The sequence below is a fragment of the Antrostomus carolinensis genome, unplaced genomic scaffold, assembly GCF_000700745.2.
Source record: "Antrostomus carolinensis isolate BGI_N321 unplaced genomic scaffold, ASM70074v2 scaffold3447, whole genome shotgun sequence".
In the NCBI taxonomy this organism is placed as follows: Eukaryota; Metazoa; Chordata; class Aves; order Caprimulgiformes; family Caprimulgidae; genus Antrostomus; species Antrostomus carolinensis.
In genome coordinates, this window is record NW_010325166.1 from 17010 (window position 1) to 32333 (window position 15324).

Consider the following 15324-nt stretch of genomic DNA (forward strand, 5'->3'; position numbering starts at 1 on the left):
ATGGCTCTGAAGGACTCCTATGAGTCAAACTAGCCTAAAAAATATGGTAACACTAAAGCTGATGAATGCAAGCAATTGATTTCATAAGACAGAGCAAGCGAGGACATGGGTAGAATCAGAGACCTATGAACCCCATCATGAATGAAGTTTAAAGGGGAATTAGCACTCTCTCAGACCCTGGAGCAACTAAATCAAGGTTAGGTTACAAGAGAGGTTCCTTATGTTAGCAAAGAAGCTAGAGAGATACAATCTGAAATTTCATTCAGAATCAAAAGGGGGGGGATAAAATAAATAAATAAATAAATAAATAAAGCTCTGAATACGAGAAACACAAAAAAAATCCCAAACAAACACACAACCCACAAAAAAACCCCAAAGAACAGAAAAGCAGTCTGGACTTGGCATCTCTATCACCTGCCTCAGAGAAATTCCTAGGTAATACCTACGCACCCTGTACAATTAGAGCAGGAAACTAATATAAAAATATTTAAAGCTTGTGTTTTCTTATTTTATGCTTTACTTCTGCAATCTTTTCCAACTTCTTAATCAAGAACACATCCTTTTCCTTTGCTACAATTAAAAAATATAACACTTGGTTTTGAAGTTTTTCTTCCACAGAAATCTGACATACAGGAAGGGCTTGTTTTATTTTCTTAAAGATTAACCCAAACAAAGCAATGCTGCAGGCAAATTCTCCGAGTGTTTATAATCCAAGGAACAGATGAGAATCCCAACACATTGTTTTCCACTCAGCCACAAATATCAAATGCTATGAAAAGGGGAGACATCTCCCATGGCCAATGCTTTTCTGAAAAGAGCAGATGGTAGGGAAGGACTATGACAATAGACAAAATGCATAAGCCATATAGGGTTTTTATAAGCTACAAGTATATACTTGGGAACTTCAGAACAAACTATGATTAGATGAAGAACTATTTAAATAACTTATTTTTTCCCCCTCTGTCACACATATTTAACAAGCTTGGAAATTCTTTTATAGCATTGATGCACATCTGCAACTTGTGTATCTTAGATATGTGCATAAGAGGAGAGGGAAGTTGTGAATCACTTCAGGAAAAGCAGCCCATAGAAGACAGAAAAAGACATGGAGATGTATAGGAGAAAACAGTGAACAGGAAGAAGAGGAAAGCAGCAGCAGAACAGAAAGTTGGGGCTTCATTTGCTAAAAAATATATGAGGAAAATGAAAACCAGACCCAGATTAAAGCCTTTAAAGTATAGTATTTTTCAGCATCAAAGTGAAAAATCTAAGAAAGTATAAACTAACAGAACTTTGGAGCGTGTGTAATATAGTGCTTGAAATTTATTTTCAGGACAGATTGCTTTCACCTGTAAACTCAAAAAACAGCAAATCAATAACAAACTGTAACCATGACTATTCATTGGAATCATTCTATAGCCAACATACTAGGAGGATGAAGCTGTTTAAAAACTCATTAAATATTCCTGAAACAATGTTCTTCATTACTTGTATTTCATGTAGATACACATATAGTGCTGATTTCATAAGGATTTCCACCAGATAAGCGTTTACATATTTATAACTCACCAGTTCCTGATCTAAGGCACTAGGTACAGATTTGCTTCTTATGCTCAGAGTGTCCTCGTTTCCTTCAGAGAAAGATTCACTCAAATCTATCTCAGATCGACTACGATCTGGAAAATAAAAACAATTAAAATGGTTGCTATAATTTGTACAAGAAGTACTTTGTTTCATCTTACCCACTTTAATTTGTCTCCAACTAATTTTTTTTTAAAGAAAAAAATTAAAACAATATTTTAGGTATCTGTCACAAACTCTGTGACAATTGAATATCAATATGACAAATGGAAATACATGTTTTCTGATGCTGTTCAACCTTCTGGCCAACCCTTTTCTCTCTAGTAATATTTATCTGCTGTAATTGCTTCCTGCAGGTGACACTATAGATCAAGCTATTGACTTTCTCTGGTAAGCCTATCGCCCAGGAATATTGCAAAACTTGCAGCCCAAGTGTTCACAGTGATTATCACATCTACCACCACCATCGAACTTCCCACAGCATCTGCTTCAGAATTAAGCAACTAGGGATATAGATGGACACAGAAAGAGAAAGTACTTCTGCCATTGCTGGTGTTCCCTGTGCAGAAAGGAGGAGGAAGTGAACACGTCTCAAGACTCGCACAAGTTTCTTTCGGTCCTACAGGTGTCTCAACTACTCTATAGAATTAAGATATGTCAGATGTCTTGGAGAAAGATTTTCTTAGTCTTCCCCATATAAATCTTTTGTACAACTATTCAATATACTGAGAAAAAAGAGGGGGAAGAGAATACTTTTAGATCCTGCAGGCAGGAATCTGGAAAGCTTTTAACTGTTCATCATCTGCCTGGGCTACAGCTGATGTGACAGGGAAGGTCACTCTCCTGAGCTTAGTGGCCTTTGAGATCCTTCAACAAGGAGACAATGAAGAGTCTGAGGCCTGTTCCCAGGTTGCCTGCAATTTTGCTCATCATCCGTCTGCTTTGCTAATATGAGGTCAGTTCTTTTCTACTAGGAAAATCTTTATTTTATAGGGTAGCAGAAACAGAAGAATTTTCACTTCATGAAGAAGTATCAGTCTGTAACACCTCTGTCTGGAGTTGCACTGTACAATATTTTCAAAGAAACCCTGATGCTTTCAAGTTGAAAAATCTAAGGTGAAGAACGTTACCTCCTTTGATTAGTTCTGTGGGATATGCTACTAGGCTTCTGCTTTGGGCTAAATTCAGCTGAAAAACTGTGAGCTCTGCTGTGTTTGAGAGAGAAACCTGTAAATCTGAACCCACTCGGTTAGCCCTGTAAGAAACCAACCAAGTGCCTGGGAGAAGCAGAAGAGTGCAGCGTGCTTCTGCCTCCTGTTTCAGCCAGGAAAAGGAGGATCTCCACCCCCTGTTGCAAAGTGGCTCTGACAGCACCTTCCCATGCAAGCCTCATTCACCTAACAGCCTCCAATGAAATTAGGTAAAATGCAGCTAAATCGACTGGTTCAGCGCGTGACATATAAAAATTAAATGACATGAAGTCTGTAAGAGACTTGTTCTCTGACAGCTCTTTGTTTCCCAAATTTGCTTCTGGACAAAGTGGGTGTGAAATGCAACGGCAACAGCACAGTAGTATTTTATACAGTTGACGACACAGAGAATTTAACAGTGTGCAATTACAAATTAAATCTTGTAACAATTCTAAGAGCATGTGACTTACCTAATACTAACATTGTGCCAACACGGAGTTAGGATTACCATTTTTTCAAATGTAAAACTTGTGAAGTGGTATAAACTTGGTTAGTAAAAGGGAAGAATTTTCAGAATGAATATGAACAAATTTATGAAACTTATATCTGATCTTTCAATGTGATTTAAAAACAAAAGGAGCAGAGTCAGAAGAATAGAAATAATCTTCCAATGATAAAGGCTGGCAGAAAGAAGGAAAACACTTAATACTTGCCTGATGACAAAGATACCCTAGAAACAGCAATGGAAGGTGTTCCTGATGCTTTCCTACAGTGCTTCTTTACTAAATCTTCAGGTACACTTTCACTTACTGGAATAATCATGCCATTTTCTAAACCAGTTTCCTGTCCAATAAGAAAAATGTACATCCCATAAATAAAAAAAGCAAGCTTATTCACTATCTACAAAAGTATCATTTCTACTGGCTTGCAGAACTCCAAAGCTCCTGTAGCATCCAGTCCATTACTGAATATATTTAGATTACAATCTAATCTGCTTTGCTTAGCACAGATCATGCATAAAATTTGCACAAATATACGATTCATGCATACATTCTGAGTTTGCAACTGAAGAATCAGGGCAATGCATCAGGAGTGAGAGGAGGGAAGTGAAGTAATCTATTAAAAGTTCACTTAGCTTGCAATTTATTTTTTTTTTTTTTTAAAGAAAAAATAAGAAGGAAAATATAAAACCCATTTTTTTTATAACAGCATAATAATTTCAGTCAGGTAAAACCAAATGGACTTGAACTAATTAAATCAGTAAAACCTCTTAAATAAAGCCAACATGTTCATTATGGCTTTTTTGCCTTCCTGTAAAGGCTAATGACATAACTATCCAAATTAAATGGACTGGCCTTTTTCAATCAGATCTAATGCACTTCAAATCAAGTCAGTCTGTGTGTCAGCAAAAATATAAATAAAACAACTAGTAATTTATTAAAAGTTCTTGAAACTTCCCTTCATATATACTCACTTATTTTTTACTAGGAAAAACAATATACTAGACTAAGTATTTGGAAGATAGAAAATACCTAATGCATTCAATAGGGCTCTGATCTTGAATGTTCATCTCCTTTTTTTCAAACATTATTGGTAAAAGGCATTACCTCTAACTATAAGTTTTGCTTTCCTTGTACACATAAGTCGTGGCAACTTAGAATAACTTGCTTGTACAATCTTAAGAAGGGTGACTGAAACTGATTCAGGATGGGCATCTCGGTGCACAGTCAGGAGCAGGTGCTTGGCAAACAGGTAGGCTGTCCAGGAACGAAGAGAGAGTCCACTTCTGGCTAGATGAGCCCCATCCTGCCGCTTATTAAAAAACAGCCAAGGTGGCTGGCTCAGACACGGCCACCTACACCCCAAGAGGCCAAACAGCAGGTAAGAGGAATCCCACCTTTCATTTTGCCTACCACACATTTTGTCTTATGCCGTATTTTATGCAGAGACCACTGTCCAAATCCAGAAAAAAATAAAAGCAGTATGGTCTGATTTTCTGCAAGTGCTGAGCTTGCAACATTTCCCTTAGAAGTTAGTGGGAGCACACTGAAACCTGCATGCTGGTAGGCTGTCCAGGAACGAAGAGAGAGTCCACTTCTGGCTAGATGAGCCACATCCTGCCGGCTTATTAAAAAACAGCCAAGGTGGCTGGCTCAGACACGGCCACCTACACCCCAAGAGGCCAAACAGCAGGTAAGAGGAATCCCACCTTTCATTTTGATAAAGTGCCTAGCACACATTTTGTCTTACATCGTATTTTATGCAGAGACGACTGTCCAAATCCAGAAAAAAATAAAAGCAGTATGGTCTGATTTTCTGCAAGTGCTGAGCTTGCAACATTTCCCTTAGAAGTTAGTGGGAGCACACTGAAACCTGCATGCTGGAAAGTCACATCCTTAGATCCCAGCACTTACTGAAGGCCCTGAAGTGACAAGAACATTTACTATCCCTTGTGCTTGCCACTTCAGAATCTATAACCTGTTATGTGACAACAGATACTAACAGCAATTTTGAAAAATAAGAAAAATGTCTGCCAAACCAAAAACATCACTGATAGAGCACGTCAAATTCTATTCTAATAGAGATCTTCACTGGTCCCAGCAGAATTAAGGAAGAAACAAAATCTCCTCTGTCAGACTTGTCCTTCCTGAACTACAGATCAATCTAACAAGTGATTTTGTTTGGTGTCAGCTATACTTGGTGTCAGCTCCACATCACTGCACTTACCCTGCTACAACCTGCAGTCATGCTGCGCGTGCTGAGCGCTGGAGACCTCGGGAAGGAAGGTGTGGAAACATTGCTTCTGTTTGCAGGACTCACGGTCCCTTTCAGATATCCTGTAGCAGCTTCTGCATCGCTGCTGTTCAGTGAAAGAGTGCTCCCTCTGGGATGGAGAGAAGTATATTAAAGCATTATTGCTTTGAGCAAACCAAGGCAACCCATTTAGCAAAGCATTACAAGAAAACAGCCATGGTAACAATTTACTAGAATAACATGGCACTGGATGAACTGTGTGATCCGCTGTAAGGAAACAGTCACCTGGAAAGAAAAACCCAGGCAAGGGTGAATTACAATTACTTCATACACACACTTGTTTTCCAGCACTTCTGCCAGAACTGTGAATAGGCCAAACAGGCAGCTCTTGTCCAGGCTGTAGAAGCTGCATTCATCCATGTTCATTTTGAACTGTGTTCGCAGCCCAACAGGCAGGTGCGTCAACTCATGGAACACTTCCTACCAGGCTGCTCCTTGGTTTAAAGGAAAACTATGGAGACATGACAGTTCTGGTCACTTCTGCAGCTGATGTTAATGCCAGCACTACCTCCAGAAAGTCCCTTGACTATCTGGCACTCTGTCCTCTCCAGACAAACAACTTGCTCACTGTCCTATTTATATTGCAATAACAACTCTTGTCCCAAACTGGTTGACTGGTTCAAGCAGCCTGGAAAGCTAGAAGAGCTTTTTGCCAGGTTTTGTGTCAGTAAAAATGACAAAAGAGAATCTGTGATCACTGTACCAGAACCCAATTGCTGCCTAATACCTCAACATGCAAAATTTTTTCCATGGGACATTTTCTATTAGAAAATATTGATTAGTCCATGTGAACATCAAGGGTTACAAAGGATAAGCTGCTGCACTTTTTTGACCTCTTGAATCAATGACAATTATTTTTAAATGTATTTCAATACATTTCCCATGAAAGGTTTTTTTTAATTGGAAATGTGATTTGCAGTAAAAATACAATTTCTTGGCTTATTTACTCTTCTTTCTCCACAAACATCAGTTCAAACTGTTTCATTTTTCTTCACAATTTAGAGAAATATCAAAAAGTCCTGCAGGACAGTAACAGTTCTGCATACATTTCTACTTACTACTTTAAAAAAATTAAAATAAAAATACTGGTAAATAGGAATTTATGCAGAATTGCAGCCTTTTCCATATAGAAAATACAGTGTAGGAGAACAACAGTAGCACAAATTTGCTGGTTTTGGAACTTACAGTACCTTTTCAGCCAAAATAAAATTGCTTAACAAATATTTCAGATCTGCAGGCATCTTTATTGTGCTGGAAAACATCTGAATTTCACCTTCACTAGGTTTAGGTTCTCATACCATGTTTAGAGCAACTGCAGTAAAAATCTTCTGTACCACAACAGAAATTTTTATTAGAACTACAGCTGAATTAAGAAAAAATACTCTAGAACACAACAGCTCCTGTCTCACCATGACATTAAGCCGTGAGCACAGGCTCTGACTCCACATTGGCAGAATTACTGAAAACAAGGAATACAGAAGAAACCAAACACCAGGACTGTCTACAAATGTTGTGCAACCATGTTTTTGTCTTTTAGTGAGCATATGGTAACCTTTTTAACAATTACTATCCAATTTCATATATTGACAACCACAGAGAATACATAATAAACACGCTCTTATGCATGTGCACTTCATATACATGGACTGTTACTTTTTAATTTGATGAGCAAGTGATCAACAAATCTTACTATATGTGCTTTAGCTGAATTTTAGTCCTGTTTACATAAAGATGCGTCTTTGGTGCTATGAAGACAGAAAAATCAAGGTTACTGGTTGTCATCTGTGTTTTATCAAAGCTGTTGGGTCTTAGATGCACACATCTTAATTTCCAAACCTGCCAGTGTAAGGCTACTTGCTATACACTGTTTAAAACCTGAGTTTTATTGCATGTCACACCACTTCTGATGGATTGTTGTGACTTTCTGTTCCAAAAATTGTTGTTACAGATTTATTTTTTTTTTCCTCGTTGTGTAAACTAATGTAAACCAAGCGAAGTGTTCAAAGTGATAGTGGGCTGGGATAAAAGATTTTAAAGTATGTTACAAGGGGTTCTACAGGGGCCATCAGTCAGGCTGAACACTTGTACATCCACCCTGCTAAACAGACCTCTCCTGTACTTTGCCCCCTATGTCAGTCTGCTGTTAGGGAGAGGTTCAACACATTTTGAAAGAACATAAAAAAAAAATGTTGTTATAACCTGACTATGTGGTAGACAAGACCTCAAAATGCTGGGGTAGTGTGACTGTGTAGATAAGCCTGAAATTCCTATACTATTTCTCCTAGAAGTATTCTGATTCAGCCTCCCAGTTCATCCAGCTGCAAAATTCATAAACATTTTTGCTGGAGTAGAAATACATGAGCTGAAGAAATGAACTCATGGCCTGGGACTCCCTGTTCCCAGCTCAGTACATCTTCCTCTTCAAACAAAATGTTTGGAAAGAATAAAAATTCTCTCTCACTTTCCCTGCTGCTAGGTGAAATACCACTAAGCTTGGCAATAGAGCTAAAAGATGTGGGCAATTACAAGAATCAGAAATATGCAGGAAAGTATAGGACAGCTACAGTGTCACAAGATGGTGTTACATTCTTTTAATTTGAAACTCAAAAACAGTTACAGAGGGTAGCTTGGGAAATTTTGCTGTTATTTTTAATAATTACTACTCAGTTCTATTAATTAACAATAGATGAACTAAAGCAAGCATCCTCAAATAGCTAATTAAAGTATTTAACCATGCATGTACAAGACAGGAATTTTCATCCCTCTACTCAGAGATATGAGCTGCTCCTCAATCTTTCTACAAACTAATATTTCCATAGACAGTAAAATAATTCTGCCCTACGAAAAGCATCTCCTGGCAACACAGCTGGGTTACTATGTACTTTGACAAAGGACACTGATTTGGCAGGTGAGGATGAGACGACACAGAGAGAAGCAAGTTGCCATAATTACTCAATACCCCTAATTTAATAAATCCTGTACCTTGGCTCTGGGCAAAAGCTAGAAATTGAGACTTTCTGTGAAAGTCAAGCAAGGCAATCAAGCATAAAGGATATTTTTATGGAGTACTTTATTTATCCTTCTAAGTCTGGACAAAGAGCTTATCAGGTGCTGAATTCTACCACCCCAAACAAAATTATTTTGCTTCATTTATGGTTAACTGCATGATAACTTTCTTGCAGTCTGGCATATCAAAACTGCTGCACAGATCTCCCACAAGCATACCTTTGTCCTTTTTCTGGTAAAATCTTAGTGAAAATTACTTAATGTTGTATAACCTTAGTGTAAAGTGTTAAGCAGCACATGCACCAGATTAATGAGTTTTTGTCTCGTAGATCCTTCACTTGTCTGTATTCTATTCAACGAAAAGCAAAACAAATCCAGAATAACAGCAAAAATACTGCTTCTTGTCTCATAAAAGTCAGGACTGAATCTGGTTAGATAGAGAAGGCCTCATTAGCTTAGTGGAAAAAAAAACCAAACAACTTAGTAAACTGTGTATGGATTAAAGAAGAAAATTAGCTTTAAAGCTGATTTGGCTAGTAAGTGCTGCACCATCCAGTGGAAAAAAATCAAATTATGAACTTTCAAGAAGATTGTCACCATCAACTTCAGGCACGTTGCAGAACATCCAGCAGTTGGGTTTTTGAACTGTAGGTAACAAAGGGAAGCAAGTTCTTGCTTAAACAAGAAGGTTCATCTCTGGGTGAATTAAACTTTATGATGTTCCTTTTACCTGATGTCCTGTGTTCCTATATACCTATTTGGAGTCTCCCAGGAACACTGTTTTAGAGCTAGAAATTTCTATTGGATCCTAGAGCAAATGATTATTATTTTTCAATCTAGATTGTAAAAGTTCTAGGTGTATGCACATGAGCAAAGAATGTGAGTCTACATCCAGTATAGACTATCCAACTCAACAAGAAAAAAAGTGAACTATTTTTTGGCTTCATGTTGGTGGTGGGACATGAGAGAAATGTTGCACCTAGCACTTTATACTGCTATCAGCAGAGGCAATAACAGAGACCCCTCAGACCCAGAACAATGATAAATGGAATTCTATTAGAAATAACTGGGACAATAATAATGGAAAGAGAAGGGCAAACAGAGCCTTTAAAGAAGAAAATAGAGTCAACTAACATGCCATTACCGAATAAAAACTTTAGAACAAAGGGCCTCAGTTCTGTAAAATGAAGGCAGCTCATCAATTAAAAGCCAGAAAAAAAAACAAAAAAAACCCCCAAAAAACCAAACAAACCCAAAAAACCAAACCAAAACCAGACTGACAGCAATAAGCAGCCAAACACAAGGAGAGAGAAGGAAGATAGGTGGAAATTTTTATTTTTTTTATATAAGCTCTGCTTCTGAGTAGGAATTCTCAGAATTCAAAGACACGATGCAATACAGAGGACTGGCACACAACCCTAGGTCAATCCCAGCATAAACTGTACCAGATTCTGCCGCTCACCTCTCAGAACAAGGTGTTGACTTGCCACTGCGCAGACTTTGGGTTTCAGCTTCTGAGCCTGCATTCCTTTCACCTTCATCTTTTGCATTTGTCATTTCTCCTTTGGTAACTGCCCTAATTACTTTCCTGATGAAAACAGGGAATAAAAGATGTTAAAAGTTGTAAGATTTTTCCTGGGGAACAGCAGCCTGACTGAAATACTGTGATGTGTGCACTCTATTAATTTAATCTGTCTGACCTACGGACAGTTCTGGATATAAGGGTCAATAGAGCACCAAATCTGGTGATCAAACTGATTGCTACGAACAAAAAAACCCATCATATTTGCTATAAACTGCTTTTTAAGACACAAAACATTAAAATATCTCTCCTACTCAACACGGCCACTTCAAGCTTTGAACCAGAAGTGCCTTTTGTGAAAATTCCTCTCTATTTTATTTTTTTTACAGTTTATACACTGCAAAAAAAATATTTGACTAAGTATGTGTATTTTCCCCTAGGAAATTACACTATATGTATTTAATTTTAAAGATTTCTTTCCAATTTCTACAATTTATATGCATCAATGCCCCAAACATGCTGTTTTCTGAAAAAATAACATCAGCCTCTTAGCCTAAAAGATGTGGTCTAATAAGACAGGAATGAATAAAATGAAATAAAGTTTTGAAAAGTAATAGTATTTTTCATAGACTTAAAAACAATAGACCGTTAAGTTATTCCATGATGCTAAGTATAACTACGAGTTGGCCCCAAAATGGCTTTGCTATAACAAATCCACTCATGTGATATATGAATGTGGAACCTGAGGGGGGAAGGAGGAGCAAGGAAGGAGGAGGAATAATTAACTACTTTTAAGAGAGGCCACAAAATATACTAGGAAAAGCAAACCTAATTCTTGTAGGATTAAATTTTCTTTATGAGGAATATCACCACCAGAAAACACTTCAGGCCACAAACTGAAAAAGGTTGAACACCATTAAAATAAACGAAGAGATCTTTATAAAAAAACAACTGTTTCTCATAGGGTAATATGACTAATAGATTTGCATAAAGGATTTAAATGAAAAGAGCATTACAAAAGTAAACTTTATTGCACTCTCACTATAGCTACCCATTAGCATGATTTAGAGTAACATCTAGGTCCTGTTATAGTAGATTCCCTAAGCTGGTTCTTTCTTCAATTTAATTTGAGAAGCCAGGGGCATTCTGATGCTCTTTCCCCAGTATTAGAGATAAATCATAGAATCACAGGTTTGGGATGGAAGGGACCTTAAAGATCATCCAGTTCCAACCCCCCTGCCATCAGCAGGGACACCTTCCACTAGACCAGGTTGCTCAAAGCCTCATCCAGCCTGGCCTTAAACACTTTAAGGGAGGGGGCATCTACAGCTTTCTGGGCAACCTGTTCCAGTGTCTGACCACCCTCACAGTCAAGAATTTCTTCCTAATATCTAATCTAAACCTACCCTCTTTCAGCTTAAACCCATTTCCCCTTGTTCTGTCATTAACTGCCCTTATGAAAAGTCCCTCCCCAGCTTTCTTGTAGGTCCCCTTCAGGTATTGGAAGGCTGCTATCATTGACGATAATTTCTGGAGTTACTGTAACAAGTAATTCCATGCTTAGCTCTCCTCAGAAGCAAAAAAGCTGTAGAAGGCTATCTACCTGCCCTGTATTTAGGATCCATTATGAAACGTGTTCTTTCTTCCAACAGAAACAAAGTTTTCCAACTATCAGCCCATGGAGCTTCAGCCATAATATGAACGTTCATCCAATTTTTCTTCCCATTCACCCAATAGCCTCAAGTTACAACCAAACACCACTTGTGCAGCTGTACAGTCAATACATCTGCCCATGTCCCCCAAGGGTAAGCAAGTGTTCCTCTAAGAGCACAGCCTGACAGGGGTTACGCACGTCACTGAGACTGCAAGATGATCAGCAACGTATCTTTATTCACTGTCACACACAAAAAAAAGGGGCACTGCTTGACTGTTAGACTGCATTTGCACAGCTGGAAACTAACGGAAAACTTGACTTGTGTACAGAACCAACCAGTATACATAAAAAACAGTCCCTCCAAGTACTACTTTTTGCATTTGCTTCGTCAGCAAACCTGCCTTCAGGGACACTTTGTTACTTTTGAGTATAAACAAGAAAAGTCCATGAGTAAAATTGCCTTTTTTTCTGCTACCTTTATAGCTGAAGAATGATTACTGCTGCATTTCCTAGGAAACAGTAACCTAATTACAGTAAGTATGCTTTTAAACTAAGGCTGTTTCTAACCCCGGGAAGTTTGAGGCTGATGTGGAATGTTGGAGAAACTCAAAAGAAAATCCATCCAACCATATACAGCTGTTATCTGATTTATCAGTTTCCAAAAGAACAGGCTTTACCCTATCTTTCTAGTTCCACTGAAGACTGATTTGTGCCCAGTTGTGGAGGAGACTGATACATCTGGTCTTTTTTCTTCATTCTCTTGGGGTCGATCTTTAAATGTTCTTCCATCATCCTTACTGGAAACCGTATCTTCAGTGAAGGTGGAAAGGAAAAAAAAGTGAATCTTTGCACAAAAAGGCAGCACATGTCAAACAACCTACAAAAATAGATTTTCCATTTTTCAATATTAAATAAAACCATAAGATAAAATATCATTCAAAAAACTTTGGGAGGTTCTTTGGCTTTTCCTTTTAATAAAAGAAAATAAAACTTTAAGTAGCTTGAAATGTTTCTCATTATCAGCTCTTGTCTTGAGCTACGCTTCTGAATTTATCACCGACAACATTTACTAACCAAAGGACCTGAAATACATTTTTGCGGTGTACAGTATTTTCTGTGATAAATGGAAGAACATTGTCCTAATTAAAATATTTGTTCAACCAGGAGAAAGATGGGGGAAAAATGGTTTAAATATATTTTTAATATATGTATCAAACAATAAACTAACAAATCACAAAATACCAAATTTGTCAGGCAATGTAATATCAAAGCCCAAAGAATGTTAAATACTTGCCAGTTTGAGAGCTTCTGAAGCACAGTGATAAGGGCAAGATCAGGATTTTGCCAAGCAGTCATATATTTGCACCAGGCATTTTTCCAATGGCAGTAAATCAGACCCTCTCCCTGCAAACTGCCCATACCCATCACCTTCCTACTGGAAGTGATAAATGCTACATCTGAAAACAGATGACCTAAATAACAATTTCCGTGTGCAGAGTGAAGTAGTTAAGTGAAGACAGAAGAATCAGCATTCAGGAAAAACTCCTGTTTCTTAAACCAGTGGTCCTGTGGTACCATGCAAGGTACCACAGCAGCTCGCAGACATGGTACACTTGCTGTGCTTGGTCAAGATGACCAGACTGTTTACTGTACCTAAAAGTGCAGCTGCAGTTTATTGGAGATATCTAGGCAAAAGGAAAGTCAAGTGAGAACTGAGAAGTACCAACTAGTCTGGATGTAGCCTATGCTGCAGCATACGACACAGGCATTAATGTTTATCTTCCTTACTCAGAATTGAAAAAGAAAAATGGAATACTTCTTACACACCACCATCAGAAATAGTAGAGCCAAAGTAAGAAAATGGCTGGGTTTAAATTTGTGCACACAGCCAAACTTCCTGGCAGGAGCTCAAAATGAACTTTTAAAGCCTCTGCTGCTGGCTTTGCAGCTGAATAATACTGTCCACCTGTTTGGACAGTGAGATTTTAAGCAGTTCTCTATCTCCACAGAGATACTTCTTCATTCATCTATACCTTACTTTTCCTATATATTAATCATTCACAAATCACTGCATAGTAATACCCAATATGAAATCAAGATTAAAATACTGATTATACTTACACTTTCAACAGTGAAGAATAAAATACGAGTCAAACACTCTGGAAACAAGGTTTGAATGTATTGAGCACAAGCAAATCTCTCTCTTGTGGTCCTTACCTGGGAATTTCCGTAGGATAGACTGTCTGACAACATCGGTTCCAAGAAGATTTGATTGTTTGAAGCGCTTTGCTCTCTCTTCAAAAAACCATTCTCCTGTCACTATCCGTAGCTGTCTATATGGGGAAAGTGAAAAAAGGCAGACACACATGCACATTAACAAACTTGGCAGACCAAAGCTACTGGTTAAATCCTTAGATCATTATTCAATCATCTTGCTCACGCACTCTGGACACCATTTGCACTGTTCAAAATAAAAAGTAAGAAGATTAACTGCAAAGCTTAGGATAGTAGGACATGTAGTAGAAAAATATTGTCTTGCTTTGTGAATGAAAAGTAATTTTCAGTACATGGAAATTCACTTGGCAAAAAAGTGTTTCAACAACATTTACCAGATTTCCATTGAAATATGTAACATACCAACTCCCTAGTTCCTTGGATAGTGAATTACTCAGCCTCACAGTTTTCAGTACCTCCAAAATGACAAGAGATGTGGAAACAACAGTGGATGGAAGGAGAAAAACCCCCACCAAAGCTCCTGCCAGTCAAGTCAGCAGTTCATGGACTCAACCTGGTTATATATAGATTACTGCAAGCCTATCTATATTTGTCATCTCTAGGTTTCATATCCTGACAGTATATACATTTTCTTCACATGACAGTGCTGTTATGAATTAGCTATGTGTCGGAGGTTCAGAGCAATGAACTTTAGTCTACATTATTGTTCTGGATAATGCTGCTTTTCCTGGTTTCAAATTCTCTTACCTATACTAGCAACAAAGAAATCCTGTCCTGGCATTGCTGTTTTCCATAGGTATATTTTTATGCTGATTGCTAGCTGTTTCCTGAATTAGTTTCATTATCATAGAATGGTTTGGGTTGGAAAGAACCTTAAAGATCCCCTAGTCCCAACCCCCCTGCCATCAGCAGGGACACCTTCCACTAGACCAGGTTGCTCAAAGCCTCATCCAGCCTGGCCTTGAACACTTTCAGGGAGGGGGAAGCCACCTGTTCCAGTGTCTCATCACCCTCACAGGAAAGAATTTCTTCCTAATATCTAATCTAAACCTACCCTCTTCCAGTTTAAAGCCGTTACTCCTTGTTCTGTCATTAACTGCCCTTGAAAAAAGTCCTGTAGGCCCCCTTTAGGTACTGGAAGGCTGCTATAAGGTCTCCCCGGAGCCTTCTCTTCTCCAGGCTGAAGAGCAAGAGCTCCCTTTTATTTTTAATGGTAGAACATCAGCATTTCTACTGCGTCACTACATACAGCTGATGGTAAAAAGCTACTAATCATCAATACTCAAATAAAAAGCAAATAAACAAAAAAAAAACCTAAAAAC

The 15324-nt window shown here is 38.1% G+C and overlaps 1 protein-coding gene across 1 annotated transcript in view; it reads right to left on the reverse strand.

The window, feature by feature from the left end:
* Window positions 1–15324, reverse strand: part of SYTL5 (synaptotagmin like 5) — a gene marked incomplete at its 3' end in the record, with an annotated part of 52587 nt that overhangs the window by 16260 nt on the left and 21003 nt on the right. The window contains exons 3-8 of the mRNA XM_010171115.1: window positions 13985–14100; window positions 12445–12577; window positions 10054–10179; window positions 5499–5655; window positions 3485–3614; window positions 1570–1676 (exon numbers count right to left, since the gene is read on the reverse strand). Coding sequence (XP_010169417.1) covers window positions 1570–1676; window positions 3485–3614; window positions 5499–5655; window positions 10054–10179; window positions 12445–12577; window positions 13985–14100 — 769 coding nt within the window. The remainder of the gene's footprint in view (window positions 1–1569; window positions 1677–3484; window positions 3615–5498; window positions 5656–10053; window positions 10180–12444; window positions 12578–13984; window positions 14101–15324) is intronic.